This window comes from Schistosoma haematobium, chromosome 1, assembly GCF_000699445.3.
Source record: "Schistosoma haematobium chromosome 1, whole genome shotgun sequence".
In the NCBI taxonomy this organism is placed as follows: Eukaryota; Metazoa; Platyhelminthes; class Trematoda; order Strigeidida; family Schistosomatidae; genus Schistosoma; species Schistosoma haematobium.
Genome location: NC_067196.1, coordinates 18,577,390 through 18,602,997, shown reverse-complemented (window position 1 = coordinate 18,602,997; position 25,608 = coordinate 18,577,390). Strand labels below are relative to the sequence as shown.

General features: G+C 32.4%; 1 protein-coding gene across 2 annotated transcripts in view; it reads left to right on the top strand.

Moving 5' to 3' along the window:
• The window catches only part of PRC1_1 (carboxypeptidase C prc1), a 44,946-nt gene that overhangs the window by 5,931 nt on the left and 13,407 nt on the right, over positions 1–25,608 (top strand). Inside the window, exons 2-4 of one of the 2 annotated variants that reach the window (XM_051212093.1) lie at positions 13,117–13,213; positions 14,998–15,212; positions 20,644–20,914. In XM_051212093.1, the coding sequence (XP_051073316.1) occupies positions 13,129–13,213; positions 14,998–15,212; positions 20,644–20,914 (571 nt within the window). In that variant the 5' untranslated portion in view covers positions 13,117–13,128. Of the gene's footprint in view, positions 1–13,116; positions 13,214–14,997; positions 17,737–20,643; positions 20,915–25,608 lie in introns of those variants that run through there. The other variant, XM_051212094.1, reaches the window with a different exon arrangement.

Genomic DNA, 25,608 nt, shown 5'->3' with positions numbered 1-25,608 from the left:
CCAAAAAAGAAGTATGAAATTTTCAACCAATATGGAAACATAAAACCTTTGTTAATGATCAGGGATTTCCTCAAGTTTTCTAATATAATCAATTTTATGAGCTAGAGTACTGTTATTGTTGTTTTAAAAGTTTAATTGGTTCTTATCACCCAGGTATTTATATGTTCTCATAAAAGAGTAGTTATTATACTTGAACCATTTAATTATTACAGTTTGCTTAGTCAAAAAGCAGTACAAGTGATCGCAGTAAACGTTTACCCAAAAGTCAAACTTATGAACTTAGATTTTTTTGTTTAATCACAGTAAAACTAACTTAAAAGTTACTTCTTAAAGTAATAATATTTCTAGAGTTTTCTACATCCTACTTTCATTCTAGAGACTAGGACATAGTTTTTGAGATAGTAATCACTAACAAACAACTTGTACGATTTTATCTAGTCTTCAGTTAACCTTATGATGTAACCACTAAACTAGAGATTTTTGTACATTGATGAACATAGATCAATATAGAAGTTTAAGTTTACGAATTCCGAAAAATCTCATTGAGTTGATAAAAAACCGACAGAATTAGTTTTGTTATATATGTTCTCATCTAATTGTATCAGCACATCCGAGTTATAAATAATTGATTATTTGTAAATTAAACCATCTTCTATTGTTGTTTGACATCATACTAAACAACACTAACTAGCCAAATCGAGATTATTTTAATAGTGAATACATATTTCGCTTATCTGATTTCCATCAGATTAATAATTCATTTCAAATTATTAAACGTAACAGCATTAGACATTTTTTATATACATCAGTTGATTCTTTGGTTATGTTATTGATGTTGATATGAACATTTTACCATATCAATCATTCACTATGAATTTCATCACTTCTGATCGCGTAATATAAAGCTTTTAAACATTTGACATGACTTTCAAATGCATTAAATTCATTAACCATTGATATGATCTATAAAATAACAATCTATATTATGTCTAATAATAATAATAATAATAATTTACTAGTCAACTAATAAAATTTTCAGAAGGGGTTTGTGGAGATTTTAGAAATTTCACTGATTGAAATCATGAGTCAGTTGAAGCTAGACCACCGTGGAAAACCTGGAAGCACTGGACGACCGTTTCGCCCTAGTATGTGACTCCTCAGCAGCGCGCATCCACGATCCCGCACCCCGTGAGATTTGAACCCAGGACCCATCAGTCTCGCACCAGGCGCTTAACCAACTAGACCACTGAGCCGACATCCAATCGTGTTAATGTCTAACTTCAATCAATCCACGAAGTTGTGCCACCGTATACCATTGTCTTCAGTGAGTTGATATCTCACAACAGACCTGGTTGAACTCCACTGGTAACCGCTTCTCACTAGAACTCCAGGAGTATCTTTTGAAGTCAGTCACTAGTAAGCAGATGATTATTATTAGAAGGGGTTTGTGGAGATTTTAGAAATTTCACAGATTGAAATCATGAGTCTGATTGGTCCTGAGTTCGAATCTCACGGGGTGCGGGATCGTGGATGCGCACTGCTGAGGAGTCCCATACTTGGACGAAACGGTCGTCCAGTGCTTCCAGGTTTTCCGTGGTGGTCTAGCTTCAAATGACTCATGATTTCAATCTGTGTAATAAAATTTTATTGATATTTATTTCTATTCCAACTAGAATCATTATTTTAATTCATCAGTCTTATTCTAATTTCAATCACCTTGAAATTCAATCATTGGAATGGTTATTAAGAGAGTAGAAATAAATAATCGATTTGTTAAGGATATTCTATTTTTTATTTTCTGATTGGTCAACTCTATTTATTGTTTTTCTTTCATTCCTATAAAGAACTAATGACAATGAAAATATTATTTATTTCTTATTTTGAGTTATAGATTATGGGATATAATATAAAATTGGCATTATTGTTTAGATTTATTTAAATGTATATGACTTTTATCATTAATATTAAAGTGTTATTTAATTATAATCTGATGTATTTTGTTTCATGTAATGATGATGTCTCTATTTCACATTATATATATATATATATATATATATCACTTCTCAACAGTAAAGTATTTTTCTGATTTCAAAGCCATTGGAAGTTGTAATAGTGAAAACGATCAGTTTGATTATGAAAGCTGTATAATGGACAGAAGGGGTTTTGTAGATATTATAGTAATTTTCATAGTTGAGATCATGGTTCAGTTGAAGCTAGACCACTATGGAAAACATGGAAGCATTGGATGACTGTTTTGTCCTACCGTGGGACTCCTCAGCAATGCGCATCCATGATCTCGTCTGGTGTAATGGTTAGGTGCTCGCGCGCGAGACTGGTAGGTTTTGGGTTCTAATCTCAAGAGGCGAAAGCGTGAATGCGCACTGCTGAGGAGTCTCACAGTAGGACGAAACGGCTCTCCGGTGCTTCCAGGTGTTTCATGGTGGTCTAGCTTCAAATGACTTATGACCTCAACTATTAAGAACATAATCATTTGAAAATAATATTTAGTAGATAAATACATCTGATTATCTACATAATAATTACAATAGATTGTCACATTTGAAATGTAGAGTTGTTATTTATTATAAAAAGTTAAAGTAAGCCATGAAAGGATTTATCACTCACTTCTCAATCATAGCTCAATTGGTAAAATATCGAATACTCCGTGAGTGAAAACTAGCGGCTTAAGTTTGGACCCACTGATTGTTTGTTTCTCAATTTTATTGATCGTGAGTGTTTGTTAACAGATGCTCTGACAAGTTTAATTATTCAGTCTTTTGAGATGAAGAGTATGAAATTCTTTTACTAGCCCTTCCTCGTGTACAGACAGAAATGAAAGCACTAAGTTCTAAGTATACTCAATCACGTACTCTAGACACTGGCATACACTCGAAAGATTTCAGCACAAATTTTACTCATGTTTTGTGCGATACAGTATGTTCTCGGAGATTGCATTTCGTTCAATCTCACAGTGGGAGAGTAATTTGGAAGTGTTATATTCACTCGGTTTTCTAAAGAAACACCAGTAGACTACTGGAACAAATGAAAAGCTTGTTTTATCGACACACATCAATTATTGGAACTTTTAAACATCAGGATGAAATGGTGAAAAGTAACAAAAAATCACCTACAGATTTTCGAACATTTACTATAACACAGATTAATTATTCTTAACTTTTCTAAAAATGATTATTAATAGCCTCAAACTAAAAAAGTACAAATAACAAGACAAAATTAGTTCATACTTGAACTCCGTTCGATTATCATGCATGGAATAGTTGGTCATGTTGAATTCTCTACTTATTTAGTATTCTCATTTACCCTAGCGGAAATCGAAGAGTTGAGATACATTCGGTATCTGTGGTATCATCTATACACAATACAGTTCTGATATGAAACATGATCATTTTGATGTAAATATTATATAGAAATGTGGTCTGTTTTTAATATACATATATGATTCTCTTCAATGAATAAATTCAAGAATTCATTGTTTAATAACTATAAAACTTAGATTTATTTCTTCGAATGGTCAAGTACATGATGATTTCAGCTGAGACAAACAGGAGTTTTGTAGTAATCAAGAGAAAACAGCTGACAAGCCTCTTTGAGGTTTCTACTAGTTAATAGCATTATATTGTTTGCCTTAAAACAAGTAATGACTTTATTATAAAGGAATCTTAGTGACGATGATATCCATTATTAAAATTTGAAGTTCTAAAGTTTAACCAACTATAGTTAGTGATTGCTCATATATTTTTTTTCTCTCTCTCTCTTTATATATATATATATATATATATATATATATATATATATATATATATATATATATATATATATATATGGCACCTCATCATGAATAAAAAACATTTTGACTGACATTTATCAAACTTATACCTATTATAACTTAGGTGAGCATATTTTTCAACGGGTTATAATTGATTATTTTTGTTGTAATGCAAAATGAATTTCTCTGAGTCACTATATCTACCAAGGTAAGAACATGCAAAAAGGGCGATTAAATATTCATTGACATATTTTCCATTGACTACTTTATATTACTGACCAATAATAGAATTAAATAATTCCTAAATATTCTTTATGAATGCATTCAAAACTCATTGATTATATTAAAACGTTTTCTTTTATTAAAATAAAATTAACAGTAGTAAGAAAACAAAAACGAAAATTAATATGTAGGCAATCAGTAATTAAATGGTTATAACAACTCAATAAAGAAGTGCACATTTGTATACTCAGGTTCGAGTCATAATTCAAATATATAAACTAGGGATTCTAAGAGATTATCCAAATGAAAGAAGATAGAATGAAGTCCAATTCTGTAAGAGAGCGGTTAAAGATCAAGACTTTTAATCAACACAAATTCACTGTATTTGGAAATATAAACCACTAGATTTTTTGACTCAATGATCTGAAATTTAGTTAAGAGACCTAGCATTCCTGGGTTCTAACCCTTGTTGGTTCACACTGCTAAATGGCACGAAACTGCAATCACACAGCTATCCAATACTCTCTGGTTTCCAAAAACTTTTCAATTGATATCAAATTTTAGGGAAGATTATATTTGTAACATGGTCTTGTCTTTGTAAACACTGAACGTTGAAAAATGAATGACTCCTTATACTGTTCAGTTGTTTAAAACTAATTGATTCTATTTTATTAAACTGATAAACCAAAGTTTTGTAAACATTTAGTATAGGTCTATAAATAATGCAACTATAGTAACCTATGTGTGAAAGACTACCTGAGGTTTGATAAAATTTTATAGTTTGAAAATATATCGATTACAATTCAATAAAAATGAACTTAATTGTGCAGTATGCAATAAACTAACACCATTAATTGCCATTAACAAGCAAAGAAATAAGTTTCAGGTAAATATATATATATATATATATATATATATATATATATATATATATATATATATATATTGATACAGGTTATGTGCTACTGTTTATTCTCATTGTGTACAAACTAATCCTATTACGCTAAGTATATATGTATTTCTTTTCATAAGAAAATAATGGTACCAATTTTTCCCATATTTTAGTAAATGCTATTTCTTATTAAGTGGAAAGGATGCTTACTTATTAAAAAAAATTCTTCTGGACGTAATAAATGAGACTTTCTGGCAGTTGTTAGATTAGCGGTTTGAAAATGGGAGCAACTTATAGAGTTCTAAATGGTTTACCACATGAATTGAAATTTAATCCTTTCTACAGTGAAGTGATTTTGTGGTAACTTAGATTTCTGTCTGAGAGATTATGAATAACTCCTAGATCATTAGAAGTAGATTTAATTGTTGAGGTTTTATTTTCTTAATCTTCACGTATCTTTTGATTTCTCAGCGGTTCAACTAGTTAAAATAATAATGTTCCCTTTCGATGAAAGAGTTAAAAATATAAGTTTGTAATTCAACAGGAATAACAAGTTTCATTAAATTATTCAGGTTTTTTTTATGCGTCTATGGTATTTCTTTGGTGATTATTTGAATGTGTAAATATATTCTTGTAAAAATACTCGTTATGTTTGCTGAGAAGCCTGAAGAGACCTCTAGAAGTTGCTCCTATTCTTGAACCACTAATCGGACAACTGCCAGAAAGTCTCATTATTAAGTCAAAAATATCATTTCTAATATTACAAAGAAAATGAAGTTTGTTTTGAGGACTGGAATTCCAGATTGACTCATAGTAAACATTTAATGTTGGTTGTTGGCCGTAATCCCTGGATTTATATTTCCTAATTGGCATTCAGCGAGGTGTATCTGCAGTCTTGAGAGAACTAATATATTCAAACGAGATATAAATTATGTATATCCATCTTGATAGATCTTAATTCCAACCTAATGAATTGAAGATTTCCTGTAGTTTTTAGAAGGATTTTATTCCAAGTTAGATAAATGTTCAAAAAATGCAACATAATGATCTATTTATGCATATTGTGGCACATGTTACGAGTTAATGCAAAACAGGCTATTAAGTTCAAAAGATAACATGTTTATTTTAAAGTTGAAGATTAATAAGCCGGACGCTAAGACAGGTTATATAGTGCATACTGTATTCGATAACAGAATAAAAGAATAACTGTATTGCATTTAACTTCTACTAAGTTAGACACTGTTTGACGTTAAATCGGAAGATTCTAGTTCTGTCCTGTGTGTAGTGGTAGGTGAACATTGATTAGTAAACAAACAAAATAGCTGCTTGCAATTTACTTGTTTCAAATGCTTCTCCAGTTCTTAACGAAGACTACTTTTCAATCCATCAATTCTACGCAAGACAAACCTGTCCAGTAATATTTACACATAATTTTATCTAATCTTATATTTGAAATGTTTACTTGCATGAACACTATTTGTTTATCTAATCACTAACTCTATGCATGTGTCTATTTATGCTTCCTGTATATATATGAAACGTAAGCTAAGTAACATGAACTGTACATTTTTATTTACGTTATGGTTGGACACCACTTACTAAATCTGTAGTAACATTCCAAAATTAGTGTTTATTAGTATACTGGCTGAATAAATATACTTGTAACATGTGTAATACACAGAGATTTCGATTGTTACAGTAAATAATGATGTTTTATTTCCATATTAACTTAAAATTAATAACTTCAAATATTGTAGATATATCGGGGAAATCACTTCATACTACTTCACTGGGTTAAAGTTTCACAACTATGAAACATACATAACCTAAGTTGAAAATGTCCCCAGATTGCAAGTGTTTGTTTATATATGTATTCTAACCATGGTTTGCACATGGTAGAACAATCAAGTTAGCAGTATTGACAACAGGAATAGTGATATGCGTAAAAATATCAAATTGATTGATAAAGGTGTGAATCTTCATAGTAAAATGTGGTCGGGGCATATGTTATACATCATGTTCTGCCACTGCTTATCGCCCTATTCCGAGTGACATAAAGGTAGGTTAGAATAGGTCGAAGAGTGTCTAAAAAAATTATATTACATCAATCTATTAAGTGGTTGATTGGTAACTTGAGCTGTGTTGGAAAATGTAGACTCCCTAGTTGTGGAGTTTGAGATCGTAATCATGCATAGTTGAAAAAAGTTAGGCATTATATTTCAAAATAAATCTTATAAGCACAGCTGGATCCATTCTCTACTTTCCTCTAAACCTTTAGCTTAATTTCACCTCGTAGTCTTCATTCTTCAGCTTTACTCGTTCCTTTCGGTTTATAAATTCTACGTTTTACTTTCAACTCCAGTTAACATAATTATTTCCACTCTGTTTTTCATCTTGTTAACATCCTCTGTCTTCATACCAATAGGAAGTGTGAAGCTTGCATCATTCCACATTCACTCCATGTCCTAAGTTATCTATTACTGGCCGTCTCGCTATAAAGTTGATCAAAATGTCCTTAATCTAGGCTAAATATGTTTATCGAGCCTCGTAGAATCGTCTAAGTGATTTATTATTATTTTATTTATTTATTTGAACACATAAATATTGGTACAAGGGGGCACCATATACATATACGCCACACAAAACAATGAGAATGGGAAGAGAAAATAGAAGGTAACGTGCGTATATGAAAAAAAGAAGAAAAAACAATAACGACCACAGATTAGTGTAAGGTAGTGTAATAATAATAATAATAAGAGAAACGGAAAGGTACAACCAGAAGAACTCTTTTAGTTGAGGAAGTTACAAACACTTTTTATGAAGAAAGTAAAAGAATGTTACAGCAGGATCGCCACTGGCTTCTATTCTGGCCATATCTGATAACGTCTCTAGCCCCTGTGTTGCACCATCTCTCGGACCCCAACCAGGAAGTCGTGAAGGGCCAGGAGAAGCCTGCCCTTTGCAGCTTACTTTCATACCACGACACCATGTCATATACTGACCATCTCTCCGCTTCCTCCAACCAGTCCCAGAGTCGGCAAATAATGTACGATGTGGACTTCTCTGGGACGACATTCGTAGGACATGTCCAAGCCACCGAAGTCGATGTTTTAGGATGATGACACCAATCGGATTATCGTCTCTGCGCCCGAACACACGATGCTGAACCTCTGCATTACTAACATGGTGTTGCCACTGGATGTCTGCCAGTCTTGTAGGAGTAATTTACACTTCGAAGGTGCAAAGCACATACCATACCTACGGACACTGGTTGTCAACTGGTTAAGTGCGGATTGCATGCCTTGGGCATTATCGCACAGTAACACAATATCATCCGCATACTCAAGGTAGAGAAGTCTTTCTCCAGACAGCAGATCTACACCGCCATTACTTACATCCATCAGAGCTGTTTCCAGAATGTCATCGATGGCAAAGTTGAAGAGGAACGGTGAGATTGGGCAACCCTGCCTAACCCCACTGCTCGAATGGAACAATGGAGAGAGGTGGTTGTATGCCCTCACTCTACCTGAGATGTTTGTATATAGGGCTTTTAGGATGTTAATAAACTTCTCAAGCACACCCTTATTCAATAGACAATCGCAGAGAACAGTCCTGTCCAACGAATCGAAGGCAGCCTTGATGTCAAGAAACACTACGATTGTTGGCCTTTGATAAGTATGACAGTGTTCTAACATTTGACGGAGGGTGAAGATATGATCAATACATTCACGACCAGAACGAAACCCAGCCTGCTCCTCACGAGTCAATCTTTCTCGGGTTTTGGACAACCTACGAAGTATGATGGAAGACAATAGCTTGGACGCAATCGGAAGTAGACTTATCCCCCGATAGTTGTTACAGGAACGACGTGAACCCTTTTTAAAGATAAGGACAACTATCGACTCATTCCATGACGTTGGTACACTTTCTAGTTCACAAACCTTTGTAAACAACATCGTCAATTCCTTAGTCAAAAAGTCACCACCATCTTTAAAAAGAGCCGGAGGTAAGTCATCTGGGCCAGGTGATTTGTAACGCTTCAAGAGTTGGAGTTCCTTGCGGACTTCCTCCTCGTTTGGTGGATCAGTCGTCACCGGCCATGGAGGGCAGGACAGTCTGACCGATGTTGCCGGAGCAGCAGGCCAGTTGAACTGCCCTTCGGAGAATTCTGCCCATCGTCCAAGACGTCGATGGATGTTAGTGATCGGCATCCCGTCATTTTCACAGATTGTTTCGATCACAGCAAACTTACGGCCCCCAAATGCCTTAGTATGGCTGAAAGTGGAGAGTGCCCGCCCTCCTTCTCGAAATGCTCTTACACGGCCACGCATATACAGCCTATGACAGGCAAGTCCTACTCATTGCCGTGTGGGTCAGACCTCTAGGTCAAAGGCTCGGGGTGTGGCCCCCTAAGAAAACCACCTGCTTCGGTCTGGGCACCCGGGCAGTATTACAGCCCGCACACAAATAGAATGAAATGACGATATTTACGGAAAATACTATCTTCCAAGTGAGCCTAATTAGTGTTTTCTAATAGTGGTTTTTAATCCATTTTAAGTTTGTTTGTTTAGGTGTTCGTAGTTCGACACACATGTAATTCTGTAATGTCCAAAAGTGTGTTAAGTAGTGTAAAGCATGTAGTTGTCTGTCGACTAGTGGAAAGTCTTATTTAATATTGGATACAGATTACTTAGTACATTAAACGAAGCATTCCCAAACGTCTATTTGGTTTATACAGAATACTCAGTAGCATTAATTACCTTTCAAGTTATTGGAGTAACTTTAGAGAACAGTGAAATTTGTTTAATTTCGTTACACTATAACTAGTCCTGTGTTACTGCTGATGAACTAATCAGTAGTTTAAATTCATTAAACATCTTTACACTCTAACTACCAAGCTTCCTAAAACCAAATACCTTTGTCTCGTTTCAGAATTGAGTCTAAAATATTTTAATAGTGAATATCGCAGTGTGTATCTTATCTTTACAATACATATATTTCATTTCATGAATTAACATTTCTTTACCAAATATAGCACAAATAACCTGCTAGTATGATGTACATTACTGTCATCATAGAGCATTCATCTATCTATCTGATGTGATAAAAACTGCATTAAAAATCAATATAAGTCTTTAATATATTTTTCAATATCCATATTGTACAAAATTATTCTTAATTAGTATCATGAATTTGTGTTATTGTATAGTCCTGCAACAGGGCAGGGTAAAATAAAGTGTTTGCCTATTACTAATATTACTGCGTATATACATATGAAATAGTTGCGTCAAATAATTCATCCATACTTCAGTATTCACAAGATTTTTCGGACCTAACTCGTATTTCTGTTAGCAGCATCAGCTGAGATAAAAATGTACCATATAATTAGGATTTTTGTGAACTGATCAAAACTCTCATTTTACGATCGATGCTATAAGGAAGAAAAGTAGGATAGGCAGACATATATATATCACGAAAAACACAAAAAGGGTACTTCAATTTATGTGATTGGAGGCTAGATCAAACTATCTTGGGCATGCATATAACCATGCTAGAATGCGGACATAAATGTATATGTGTTTCTAATCTATAGATTAAACTCTTTTTTTATTACCGTACACCTTACTAATGTAAAATACATATGCTTAATTAACATACTAATGATAGTAACGACGTTATGTTTAACATTGAAATGTTTGCGGAAAATAGAGTTAATTGAATAGTGTACGTTCAAACATCGGAAAGTTACTCATTACAAATCCGAAAAAAAAGACTTTTCAGATCTTTCTGTTTCCATGTCACTTTCAGAATTGAATTATTCCATCGGTATAGTGGGCTTTTGAATAGATGTCTTTATGCTACTCACATTTACGACCTTACTGAACCCTACATTTGCCAAGATTCACATCACGGTTTGTTTAGGACACACCAGATGTATATCATGGTATTCTAGTGTATATGTTTCTACTGTGACTCGAGTTCAATACTCATTACTGAAAAAGATAAACATTTCAACTAATTATATTTATATATATATATGCTAAAAATTAACTATCACAAAATGCAATACTTCATCCTTTCTTTTTAGTTTGTTTAAAATATGTTCAAGGTGTCTGCATGAATTATTGAGAATACAATAATGTTCATATTACAATATATAATCTACTTGCTTATATTCGAGTTTCCTTCTGATATCACTTCAATTTCAAATAATCTTTTTATTAAACGACACCTCATAAGCCGTATACAGTCGTCATTAGTTTCTTACTTTATGATTAATTCCATAGAAACTTAAGAAGGAGTTTGTGAACTGTGATACCTGATGATTTTGTTCCATAAAATGTTTCATATTAAATGAATTTGATGAATAAATCATCTCAGAACTTAAAGTTCCTGGATTCCTGCGTTGGCAGTAAGCACTATTGCAGAGCTTGTAATTAGGAGTAAACTGTTGTCTAGTGCTCTATGCAACATTATGGCTTTTCAACTGCATAAAAATTGTTCGCGAAATAACATACTATCTACGTAGTTGTTTTTTTTTTGTATACAAATGTTAAGTAGCCAGTGTTTCTTTCCATTTTATCGACTTGGATCCATCAAATAGACTTTGAACGGCTGTATAAACATTTCTGTAAATAAACAATCCTAAAATAACAATCTCCAATTTGATGAAGTAAACATTTAAGTAAAATTTATCATTTGATAAGCCCATTGATCAATAGAGAAAACGCTTTGTTCAATCACAAACAGTGATGCATTATTTGTACTGAATTCACTGGGTTACAGTGACATACGTACAGGAATCATAGTAACTTCGTTATTTATATAATATAACTAACTAATTTAGTAAAAACTAATATATCAGACCTAATATATCCTAGTTGAAAAAAACTAGAGATTTCGACCATTTGCCATTTGGCTTAACAAAGTTCAAATCTATGATTCGATGATTGTAAGTTAAGAAATTGAACAATTGAGATATTGTTCTACCATTTTGTTTTTACTACAATAGATAAAAAAGCAATACATATTATAAATTAACAGTTGATTGTTTCAACTAATAATGAAATTTAACTGGATAATAGTGACTTACAAAAAGTAAACAAGTAATGTAAGAGGGACCAAGCATGAATAAATATAAGAACATAGATCAACAAGTGGCTTGGAAAATGTTTTATTCTTATGCAGCAAAGTAATATGCACTAGCTTTTATATTGAAACTGAACAGAACAGACATATATAGAAGGTATTTAAAATATAAGAGACCGTAAGACAAGGTTCGTTGTGTAAATTTTTCATCAACTTATAGACTAATTTATCTGACTACAAAGTTCATTTTCTCATTTTCAATATCAGTTCCATTTTGAAAAACAACATCTTTTCCAAATCATAAATTTGGTGTTATTATACTATAAAATTGAAAAACATAAAAATACCAAATGAAGGGTTGCTCAAGATCATGGGTTGATTGAATTTAGACATTGACACTGTTGGATGCCTCCTCAGTGGTCTAGAGGTTAAGCGTTCGCGTACGAGACCAAAGGTCCTGGTTTCGAGTCCCGCATGTGGGATAGTGGATGCTCACTGCTGAAGAGTTCCATACTAGAAGCAAACGGCCGTCCAGTGTTTCCAGGTTTTCGATGGTAGTCTAGCTTACATCGACTTATGAATTCAACTATTAAAATACCAAATAAACAATCCGTAGAAATTTGAATGAAGTTAACGAATGCAGAAACCTTTTTCTAGTAAGAATATTACCCCGGAATTCTTGATCCAGGGAGAAAAATAACTACATATTCGTGAATTGTCCTGATAACTTTTCCATTTATTATTTTGTTACAATAAATATCTATTCTGTAATAATCAGCGTTGAATATTTTACATATTCTCAAGTCATTAAAGTACAGCTAAAATTCTCTTTAACCCTAACATCTACACTCTCTTTCTTATCTCAATATAATTGGGTAGTTTAGTAACATGTTGTTTTACCGAATATTTAATAATCGTTTTCTAAAGTGCTGTATTTATCTGTCACATACCTTTAGCATCCACAGGTTATAGTTTATCCTCTATGTGTTATTCGAGAGTAATGATTGGTTGTTCAAGTTTATTTGTACGTTGACTTGAGTTATTATAATTACGATTTTTTTCTAATCAGACACCCTTTTCATTTATTCTAACTTTTTCATTTTTTTTCCTATAATTGAATTTCAAGCAGTAAATACTAATGGAAACAGAAGGATTGGAAAACGAATTAATTCAATCAATTCGACCTAGTTTAAATGAATTATTACGAATATGGGATTATGTGGGTGAGATATGTTGTTGTCTTTGTAATTTCCTGGAATTCATTTTTGCTTTATTTTTCTTATCGAATGTTATATAACAAGAACTCTTTACTTCCTCTGAAATGCGTGTGTTTTAAAGAAGTAACTCCATTCATATATAAAAACGTTATGTTAAATGAGTTTTTTCCCAATTTTTTGCTTTAAGATTTCTGCGCGTCGATAAGACTGTGTGTGTTGGTTGGAATTCTCATTTCTCCCTGAGAAAAGTAAAGATTAAACTCAATGTAAGGACAAATGCTTTTGAGTATGAAATCTGTAGAGAAATAGGATGTATGCAAAACAACTATATAATTGTGGGTTAAGTTATTGAGTCAATAACAGGGTAGTGACTATTTGTCGTGAGATGTACAACTGTAATGGAGCTCTCGCTTCAATAGTACGAAAGTGCCAATATCTGCAGTTTCTTTTCAATACTAAAATTCCCAAACGTATTGATTTAATCTTTATATCAAGTATATAGTCAAATTATGGCACGAGTGCACATGTTTAACATTTTATGTACTTATTTCTGATATCAAACTAGGTGATTAATTAATTACATCAACTGAATTCCACTTTATGAATGATCTCGGTTGTTTCATTCAAAATCACACAGTGCCTTTGTAAAATATGAAAATCATACATTAAATACATCATTTGCACATCTTCCTTGAGTTGTCTTTTAAATAATTGATCATTCTTCCAATTCTGTTGTTATTCCGATTACTCTCTGTTTTCCTTAATTCAGTCTTCTGCTAGTAAGTATTACACTTCCGATTCCTTCTACACACCATTAATATCTGTCCTCATAAGTAGCACCCACCACAGTAGTGTTCACTTGACATAATCTTACCATTTTCAGTACATTATTCTATATTGAAGTATATATGTATGGATTACTGTTATTTCTTGAAAATCAATCCCAAGTAAGTAGGTTTTTCAATCATTGGTATATTTTTGAAGTATTAGTAGATAAATTTTAATCAATCTCATTCTCACATCCTATCAACCAATAAATGTATTGTGGCCATTCAACCAAATGACATGACATTAAAAACTTCTTTATTGGGATTCAAGATGTTATTCAGTGACTTGTTATGAATGTTCAGACTTAAGTTTTATGCTATTTAGTGTACTTTAGGTAAGAGAACACCTGCAATATTATATGTATTGAAAGTTTTACACTCCTTCATACATCACACAAGATCTTGATCAAATACTCACTGATATTTTTCATAAGTAGTTTGTATGAACTTGAGGTATATATATATATATATATATATATATATATATATATATATATATATATATATATATATATATATATATATATATATATATATATATATATATATATATATATCACCAAAACACATTTGTGTAATCTATTTGATAATTCAATCGCTCGATATTTAACCGATTGTTAGAATTTGAAGCCCTGTTTCCAAACAATTCATGTTAGCCAGCTAGTCGGTATCACAACCTTTTATATACAAACAATTTGACTCAAATTTAAGCACATAAACTTATGCATGGTGAGGGGATGATCCTATTGATTTACAATATCCCAGAGCATAAAGGTATCTTATATTCAGTGGTTAACTTGCCTCAAGCTTGTATCAGGACTGTTTTGGATTATAGTTCTATTTTATCTTGTGAATATATATATATATATATATATATATATATATATATATATATATCTTGTAATAGTGTTTTTTAGTATTAGTTGTTGCTATTATTATTAATTTAAAAAATTCATCATCCAGGTTATAATAAGTTGGAACGTTCACAACGTCTAAAACATTTTGTTCAAAAACTTGAAACTGTCCTATGCGAAGTAATTAAAGAAGAGAATTCTGCACGTCTTATGATGGAACAAAAAATTGAATTAAGACGTAGAGAAATCGCTGATATGTGTCAACAATTAGGTTTGGCACCATTCCTACCTGAACGTGGACTTACTTCCAGTGAATTAATGAGAGTACGTATGTTGATCTTTTCTTTCATTCTGTATTATCTTGTTCCCAAATTTCTTTACTAATATGAGAGACTTTTCTTACAGTTTGATTGAATAATCGATTTGAACTTCAGCAAGAAGCTGGATTCCATCCTTCTATGGCTAAAATAGATTTGAAGTAAATTGAACAAACATTGTGCGATGATAATTTTTAGAATAGCTGAAAATAATTTTGTAAAAAAGATATCCCGAATTCTATACACTAGATTACATATAAATAATAATACCATAATGTACATGAAGAGGACAATAACTGCCTTGATGAAATACTTGTCGTTTGCATTTCCTTAACAAGAAAAACAAATAGTTTTCTTGAAAACCTAGTGAAAAACACTTTGTGTTTTAAAAACATGCTTACTAGGTTTGCATTTTAATAACACTTAACATTCTATGAAGCGTAGGTATATGTCTAGCTGACAAGTGGTTGTATTTTAGGTCGATATACATGTTAAAATAAGTGAGGTAGTAACTAATCGATAATAGTGAATTAGAATCGTTCTATATCACCATAAATTAATTCATCGAATATCGACTTAATGATCCCGTGTTTGCCCAGTGAACTTGAGAAAAATTTTGATTTACTATCTCCTATGGACTGAAGAGCGTTTTTTTTTGGGAAGGTTCCTTTTTGTGGGATTGACTTGCTCAACTCCCCTTTATCCGGGCTTGGAATCAGCAGTAACATCAGAACTCCAGGCGGAGGTACAGGTATTTTTAATCAAATTTCTGTGAGAGATCCGTTGGCTGGATTCTATCAGCAATAACCTACTACGGGAGAGAACGAACCAGCTTCCAACTGAAGAGGAAATCAGGAAAAGATGCTGGAGGCGGATAGGACATAGATTGCGAAAATTAGCAGATTGCTCCACGAAGCTAGCCCTAACCTCGTATTTTCAAAATAAAAGTAAAATACAGAGCAAAGGACACAGTGCGCTAGGAAACGGAAGCAGACATCAAAACAATGAACAGCTCTTGGGAAAAACTGAAAAGGAGAGCCCAGGACAGAGTTGGTTAGGGAATCCTGGTGGGCATCTGATATTCCACGAGGGGTAACAGATGTATGTGAAGTAATTGATGAACGGATCAATGCGTACATTGCGTAGGACTTTAAAACGTATGCGACTATATAGGTAGGTCTTGAGTGCTCGACTGTTTTCAGTGTTCCTCCAAGCGATATCCATTCATGATAGGAATTACCTCTGAAATTACACAAATTCTCTACAAAATCACTGAATTAGTTAACTTATTCTCTTGTAAGAATCGGTGACAAGATATCAACACATAATCTAATCATAACCTTAATATTCAATAATTGAATTCATGAGACAATACTCATTATCAATCATTATAAATTAATGTTGTTTAAATTGGGTTTGATTAAACCCCTACTTTTTGTATGTGTTTAGATGTAATTTTATTTTTTATTGTATGTTTGCATTTTGCAGTATTTCAGCCTGTTTGTTTTCTTATTAAGCTACTTATATTATATACACATATATGGTTGAATATCAACAGTAGTCCTCATCAATTATCTTCATCGATTGATTCTCACTGGTGATTCTGTTTTAACAACTTTTCATCGTTAGAAATCGACTATATTTATTCATTTGTTTATTCGGACAACATAATGGTTTTGTATGTGACATTGTCCAAATCGATAGTATTTATCATAAGTTAAAGGTCAATTATATATTTATAGTGTTTATTTACAGTTGTTTTTGTTGCATAAATCTGATTAAGAAAGAAGTGTTGATATTCCTAGTGCAATATTTGTACACCGTTCTCTTGTGTACAAATCTCCTGTATTTCATCCTTGATTTGTGGATGATTTCTCTTCTATCGAAAAAAAATGCTGAAATGAGAATTTAAAAAAAATTCAAATCCATTGTTGTTATATCTTAGTGAAGATTAAATTACAGGTAACTTTCGAGGACTATCAATGGACTAATATTCTATAAATATTCTTATTGTATAATTATTAAACAATTAGATTATGTATATTTATATTCCTCTTATTATAAGCTTCATTTTGACTTATAATTTATTGTTGTACTATTTACTGTTCTTAAGTTATGTTCAGTTTAGTGACTACTGCCTCCCATGTTCGCAGCCACTTTTTGACTTTATTGTGTACAAATGTTATTTCCTATTTTATAGTGCGTTGCAGTCTGTTTGGTTGATATGTCTGAAATATGTCTGAAATAAATGATTCGATTCGATTCACATAGTGGAAGCTGGTATTGGTGTTCTGGACTCAAGTGGACGGGCTAGGTGGACATAGGACCAATTGGGACGCTAGGCTGCTCATACCGGTCGAACGTCATTGGTTTGGCACAGTGCTAAGATTGTATAAGTCGTATTTTGATTGGTGGGTAGGTCACGTGATAAAAGCCGGACATAAAGTCATAAGAATTGTCGTTCGGCAACAACTTATTGATATATTAGTAGAACACTTTATTCCGTGTCCTAGACAGAAGTTAATACGTCCAGATATGTTTTCTATTTATTGAAACATTTTATATAATGTATAAATTCAAATCACTCACATCAACTTGCAAAAGTATATTAAAAGTTATTTAACTTTAAAATATCAGTGAATAAATATAAACACTAATCAAGTGTTTACACAGGTGACTTAACAGCAATATATATATATATATATATATATATATATATATATATATATATATATATATATATATAATTTGAAAATGGCTGTTACCATGATCTTGTTGTCTGTATGATTGATATCAGTTCACTGATCAAACTATCTTTTAATTAATTTATATTTGAACAAGTAGTTTCACGAAGATTGAACGCTGAATACGTAGAAGTCAATTAGTAGTGCGATGGTTCAGTAGATAGGGCGTTCGACTTTGATTCAAAGCTGTAGGTTCACATTCCACCCCACTTACTTCAGTTTGGACGACTATTTAGTTTCACTAGCCCCTTAACATTTAGGCTGTGATTTGAAGTTAAGTACCTGCATACCTGGTAAATGAGTGAGTTAAGGTTAACATCTAGAAAACATCATGTATGAAAGTACATCCGTAAAACATCCACCGCTTAAAACTAAAAAGACTGCAACATTTTTAATTCTGAGATCACTTAAATTTATCCATTCGACAACTGTTCAAAGTATTATTAAATGTTAAGAAATTTTCCGCATAATAATCTCAAAAATCAAGAATCAATGAAAATATTTACCAACCTACATTGTTCATTTTATCTATTATAAAATGTCCTAATTGTGTGTGTATGTGTGTGTGTGTAGAATAATTTTATATCAGAATTTCAGTTGAAAGTTTTCTGATCTCTTATTAGAACTTTTAACAAATCAATTAAAGACTACATTGTACAGTTGTCATGTCTAATACTATTGGTTTATTATCTTCATAATTTTCTTTATATTTTTTTACAACATGATTTATCCCAAATATTTCAGTATTTTTAATTTATAAAAAGCTTAAATTACATTCAACATCTAATGGGAAACAATATTAGGATCATTCAATAAAAAATTCTAGATATAAAACTGGTAACATTGACACCTAAAGTAACTGTATACTTAAAGTGATTTCTACATTTCACATATGCCAATAACAAACTGATCAATTGCAGTCTTAAACCTTAATGGGAAGATACAAGCCAAACAATACCAAATGAATTTAAATTCACCCCATTGCACAAGCAAGTGGCTATCAGGATTCAGTAGCTAAGTGGATAACGCGATGGTGTTTGAAGCGAATGGTACTGGGTTCGAGTCCCAGAGTGAATATCAACTCTGAAATGCCAGCACATCTAGCTGACGAATCCAAAATAGGACAAAACGCGCGTCCTGGATTCCACTGCTAGTCACTATCCATCATTGCTTACAAAAACATTATTGATATTGCTTGAAATAAATATTGTTTTAATTCTAATTCACATAAATACTGATTGTTTGAATCTCTCCATTGATGTTTACGACAGGAATTAATACTGGACTGGAGTTCCAGAGTGAACATCCAGCTGAAACGCTCGTCTTTTACTGCTAGCCACAGTTCATCTCTGCTTAAATATTGTTTTAGTCATTAAACATTATTAAAATCCTTTGTTTTTCTTTTCAACCTAATAAGTTTGATCACTTGCAGTAACTAATGGTTTAAAAGTGTTATCATATGTAATATACATATCCATTGCTAAGTTCAAATCATTAAATGAGCTGGAAATAAGAAAGGGTTGAAGAAACTTCAGGTTAAGACATTTTGGCGGCTCATTTGATTTATATATTGAACAAAAAAAGTTATTGATCAAGATCTATATTTACTGGTTGATATTATTCAAAAATAACCTAGGTGAATGTTGTTATGTTTAATATTTATTGTACTTTAAGTTAAATGAATTCCTTATTGATTTAAATTTCTTTCCTTTTATCCTGTTTTCATTTTTTCGTCTCTTTTTATCTGTTCTTTTTGACGAGTATTTTTATTTCTTCTCACTGTATTTTTGCTATATGGAAAGAGGATTTATGGAAAATTGAGCTCACGAAAGTTATTGTACCGAGAATAATGGTGTATATTTTTATATGGTTGAATTATTGTATTTTTGTCTTCTCTTATTTGTCAGTTTTTTGATTGACATATCAGTCGTTGTTGTATGTCTTACTGTCGCAGATTTATCGCTAATTATTTCGTTTATGCATCGCTTATGACTGAGCTGTGTATACATTGCAATTTCCTAATTGTGTTACTACGCCGTCACTTACTAAGATATATTATTGTGTGGCTTTTCATTCATGCGTGAACAGAGTACAATCGAGAATTGATCTACTTGTTATCTTAATCTTGTGATTGGAAGAGGCCAATTAGTTTTTAGATTCTCTAGTTATTATTCATTGTTAGCGATTCGTTCCTTCAGAAGTTACTGGTTTTATTGACAATTTAGGTGAATAAGCCAGTAATCGGGCTGGATAGTATAACTGCTACCATAATAAATAGCCCGATGACAAGTTTGTACAAATCAAGAATCTGTTTGTTTATTTGAAGATACGACGATATTTTGAGTTGGGCCATTTGGATCGGCACGTTACCATGCCCAGTCCTACTTTTTTTTCATTTGTCACCTTTAAGGTTTGTCCTCTTTCTTTCTCTCTCTCTCTCTCTCAACCAAATGAATTTTGACTATCGAACCCCTTCTTTTTGAGATTCTTCGATTGTATTCTCAACAATAGATATTCCCTCTAGTCAATTATACGAATGTATACAAAATCGATGTCTTCTCATGTCGTATTCCTCCCTCCATTATAACGTGTCTATTCAATTTAATTTGAAAGTCTCAACAAGAATGTAATTCATTAGAAAATAGTCCTTTTCATAAAATTTATCCCCCACTCTATTTTGTCTGTCATTGTTAGTCATTGGATGAAAAAGCGGAAGAATTAATTCAGCAGAAAAGTGCCCGATGTGAACGTTATTGTTGGTTACGATCGAAGATATTACATTTAGATAATTTATTGGGTGGTGACCAAATATCGGATATTACAAAACATAAGCTTGATATAGATTTTCACACTACCTTCCCACCGATTATAAAATTTTTTGGACAATCGAATTGTATTGATCAAAATAACACGGATAAAAATGGTCATTCAAATGAATATGAAAGTTTAGATCCTTCGCTAATTTGTAAGTGTATTTTTGATTTCTTTTTCTCCTTATACATATTAGTGATTTAATCGTGAACACTTTTAGAATAATAACTAAATTTAGGAAAATTGTTCTTTGAATATTGATTTCATCTGGAAATTTCAGAAAATAAAAAAACATTGAGCAGGCGTGTAGTTACAGTCTAGGGCTTGTCAGCACTGTATATCATCAATCTCATGAAAGATTGAATCTGGGTCTTTTGAAGTCACGCTGCTGTGTATACAACCTCTTAATTTATAAAGTTTCTGTCCAGTTGGATAGTAGGCATTATGAACTTTTTGTAGTTCGCGTAGCTTCGTTAAACGTGAACCATGATAACGGTTAGTACAGGGCCCCAACGGGATTGAATTCAGAAGGCGATAAATAGTTGCAACTACATTTTATTAGCTGGTCGTGTGGACCACAGGATTACAAACATATGAGACGGATTTGAAGCGAAAAGACAAACGAATCATTGCAGGCAAATATAAAGGGAAATTTATAGTCATATCAAATAAAGGCAAGGCGAATCGAAGTACTGTTTTTTTATAATACAAGGACATATATATGAGGGATAGAGAATAAGACATTGAGCTGTATTTAAGCAATCAATATTTGAGTTAAACAGAAATATGCGTACGTCGTAAAAAACATTAAAATATACAAGTTTACGTAGGTACGATAGCGATTCTACTAATAAAAAGAAACAAACGAATCGTTACTACATCGATAACATTGTATGTCAGATGAAAGGATCTGACAGGGATTAATTGTAAGCGTGTTACTAAAATATAAAACTCTGGGATCCTAAATCGTGAATGTCAAGTGCTTTTCTTAAGCGTGAACACTCTGAATAAATTATCCGTCAAGTTAAGTCACAGAATTATAATACACAATGCAATTCAATTAACTGAATTATGAACGTCCATTGAATGTAGTGTTAGAAACTGACTAATGGAACGTGTATCATCCATTCTATTTGTTTGTTTACCTATTCATCCCCGATAACCAACTTAACAACTTAATTTGAATGAACTTATGAATTATTCGTCTATATTAGTCTTCAATAGTTGAAATTATGAGTCAATTGGAGCTAGACCACCATGGAAAACCTGGAAGCACTGGACGGTCGTTTCGTCCTAGTATGGGACTCCTCAGCAGGTTAAGCGCTCGCGCGCGGGACTGATAGATCCTGGGTTCGAATCCCGTGTGGCGGAATCGTGGATGCGCACTGCTGAGGAGTCCCATACTCAGACGAAACTACCGTCCAGTGCTTCCAAGTTTTCCATGGTGGTCTAGCTTCAATTGACTCATGATTTTAGCTATTGAAATCACTAAAATCTCCACAAAACCCCTTCTGATATATTAGTCTTATCCGAAAAATAGACTAAGTTGTTTCTTTTACATCCTTTTTCAGAGTATTTGCCAGTTCATAGTTTTGATTCACATTATTATTACTAAAAGTTTATTCTTCTTTGAGGAGTAAAGGTAAACAAACATTGTACTACCTAATGGTACCATAACACTTGTCTATTAGCTTCTAAATTAATTTATCTGATGATTCGATATAAAGTATAATTGATCAGTAGATGATGGTATTATCCAACACTCCACAGACTAGAATATTGAAATATGAATATGAGCGAAACACACCGTCTTGTATAACAGTCTACCACTTAAAAAAAACGAAATATCAATACTTTACTATGCTGAAGAATGTCATATTGTATTTCTTCTTAGTTTTGTAATACAATTACATTATTTTTCATTATTTTATTTTTGCCAAAGGATCAAATGCTATTGAGTATTAAATTAATTGTGTTCATTTGTTTCATTCTGCTATAAAGTACTTACAATTTATGGTATTTGTGATTGACCAATTCAATCATTTGCTCATGTACTGGTTTTTATGTTTAGATTTAAACCACACTATCTGTGTAGGGCGTCAGTGATACTATCTGGTTATGTAAATCGAAGTGGGTAGTATAAAATTTGAATTCGCTACTCATTACTTGAAAGCTGAGTACTTTAACCACTAATGCACCATTACCACTCATTAATTATGGTTACTTAGATCTTAGGTAGAGTTTATGTTTCGAGTTAATAATAATAATTATTATTATTTAATACCAAACACTTGAGTAAATTAAGTAAATCCAAATAACAAATACGCCATCTTGAAAAAGCTATCTCTCTAACACATTCAAATTGTGAGATTATTCAATAAATATTTTTAAAAAATTTTTCACAGTCGATATGTTCTACCCGTATTCAATAGTCAAAGTTTACCACCAGCTCACCTGTTGTTATTATCATTATTTCCTATATGTTACATGACAGTTCTGTTTTTATCTCCTAATAAATATGATATTCTATTGTGTTGTTGTTTAAGCACAAATACATTATTAATGTTAGTAAGTAATGTGATATGATTTTGAATAGTGATAATAATAGTAATAAACTTGTGACTCATTTACTGAGTTGAGTAAGAGTTCATGTACTTAACATTAACAAAGTATACACCATGACTAAATTGGACCACAGAATAAAACAAATGTACAGTTATGTTGCGCAGTTCCCATGATAACTAAACGAATATGTAAAATGCGAAGTCTGGAATGAACAAGAATATATAATACCCAGACCCAAATCAGTATGTACACAACCAATTGGCTTATATCTGCATCTCACCTACCATTTAACATTGGACTAGCCTGTGCGCATATGCACCTGATATATTTGGATTTGCTTAATATATTACCTCCCTCCTCCTGAAAAGTAGGTATACCTTTTCGGACTCAGCTACAAGATTTAATGTAGGCTTACATTAGTCACTACCAAGCTATCTAAACCAAAGTTGATTTTAAAGGGTTCGAAATTGTGGCCTGATGATCGATAATTGAGCGCTTTATCCACTAATTTACCGCTTTATGCAATTTTTGACAATATAAAATTATCTCCAAAACCCAGAAGCATATAACGGTTATTTTGTCCTAGTGTGAGACTCGTCAGCAATGCACACTCATGACCCTGTACGTGGTAATCGAACCTCAAGACCTATCTAACTGGCGAACGCTTAACCTTTAGACTACTGAGTTAGCATCCAACAGTGTTAAGGTCTAATTCCAATCAATCCACTATAACACAACCTTCTTCCATTGTCTTCGGTGGGCAACTGCTTCACACCCGATATGGTTGAACAACACTGGTCACGGCTTCTCACCAGAACACCTCCTGCGGGATCGTAGGTATAAATTGAAAAGGATCCTCATACCAGCATGAGACGGCTGTCCAGTACTTTCAGGTTTCAAAAGGTAGTCTAACTTAGATCAGCGCAGGATTTCAATGAAATTCAATAATCTTCACGACCTTATACTTTCTATTAAATAGTTAATAAGCTTATTTTGGAACTGTTTTCTGCACAAGTTTAAACCACTCGTTTTACCAAACAGTTGAATCTTACAGTCTTTTTCACTATTCCATGACATATAAGCCGTATCTTTCTCTTAGTGTAGAAATAATGATTTATTTTGGACTTTGGTAGTCAAATGATGAATGTGATTCGATGATTAACATTCGAACATGGGCCGCTAACTGGAAAATCTTAATGTCATGTTGATTTTCATGTGAACAATTTTCGAAAGAAAAATACTCAGTAAAACAACAACTACGAATTTTCAGTCAGTTCTTAGCCAATCAAAGAAACATCTTTTGTAAATGAATAGTTTATGAAAAAAATATATTGAAGTGTTAACAGATTTTACATAATCAATTTAGTAAAGTCTTTCACAGGTGATTCTCCCTGCCAATCGGAGAAAAACAACGATATAAAAACATTCTTATAGATATAGGTTGTTTGTCTTCTCGAACATTTAAAAGGACCAAAATATTATTATTAAGTGTCTCTACATTTTTCATAGTTGGAGTTAGGAATGGAGGTTGAGGGTAATATTTTTTGTCATGAACTGACAGATATTATGCAGAAAGTCTGTGTAAGCATATGGATAAATGAATTTCACTCAAAAATCCAAGAGATAAAATATGATTGGTTCGTACATAAAATGACAAATCCAATAGGTTAAGATTTGTGTCAGTAAATAAATGTTTTGAGTTAGGTTTCAGAGATAGATTTGATTTGCCTATGAATAACAATTTACAGAAAAAGAACTGAACGTTTAACACATTTAACAATATTATTTTAAACCCTATGCTGGCAAGAAAAAGTATATTTTTGTCATCATTCTAAACATTTTGAGCAATATACAAAGATATTTCTACTGTTTATTGAACGTGATATTTGAATTTCGCGCAAAAGAGAATCGAAAATCACGCTCTCCATTCTGATTGTCTAGTCTGTATACTATACGTTTATGTAATATCATTGTACAATGGTGCACCTGTTTTATTACTTCATGTCTTTTAAAGATATCATTCTGAACTTCCAGTTATGTACTTTTCTTCTATTTTCAATTATTTGTCTTCCATGGTTTCATCACACTAGAATCAATTCTGAAGTACGATTGATTGGTATCTATGGCATTTTTAAAAAAACTATTTTTCTCTTATTATTATTTTTTCAATCATTAATGATGACAGATATTTATGCATGTATTTATTGTCGTTTTTATTTCCATAAGAAAACATGACACTTACCAATTGAATTTTCCAGACCACATGATGATAATCAGGTTCTT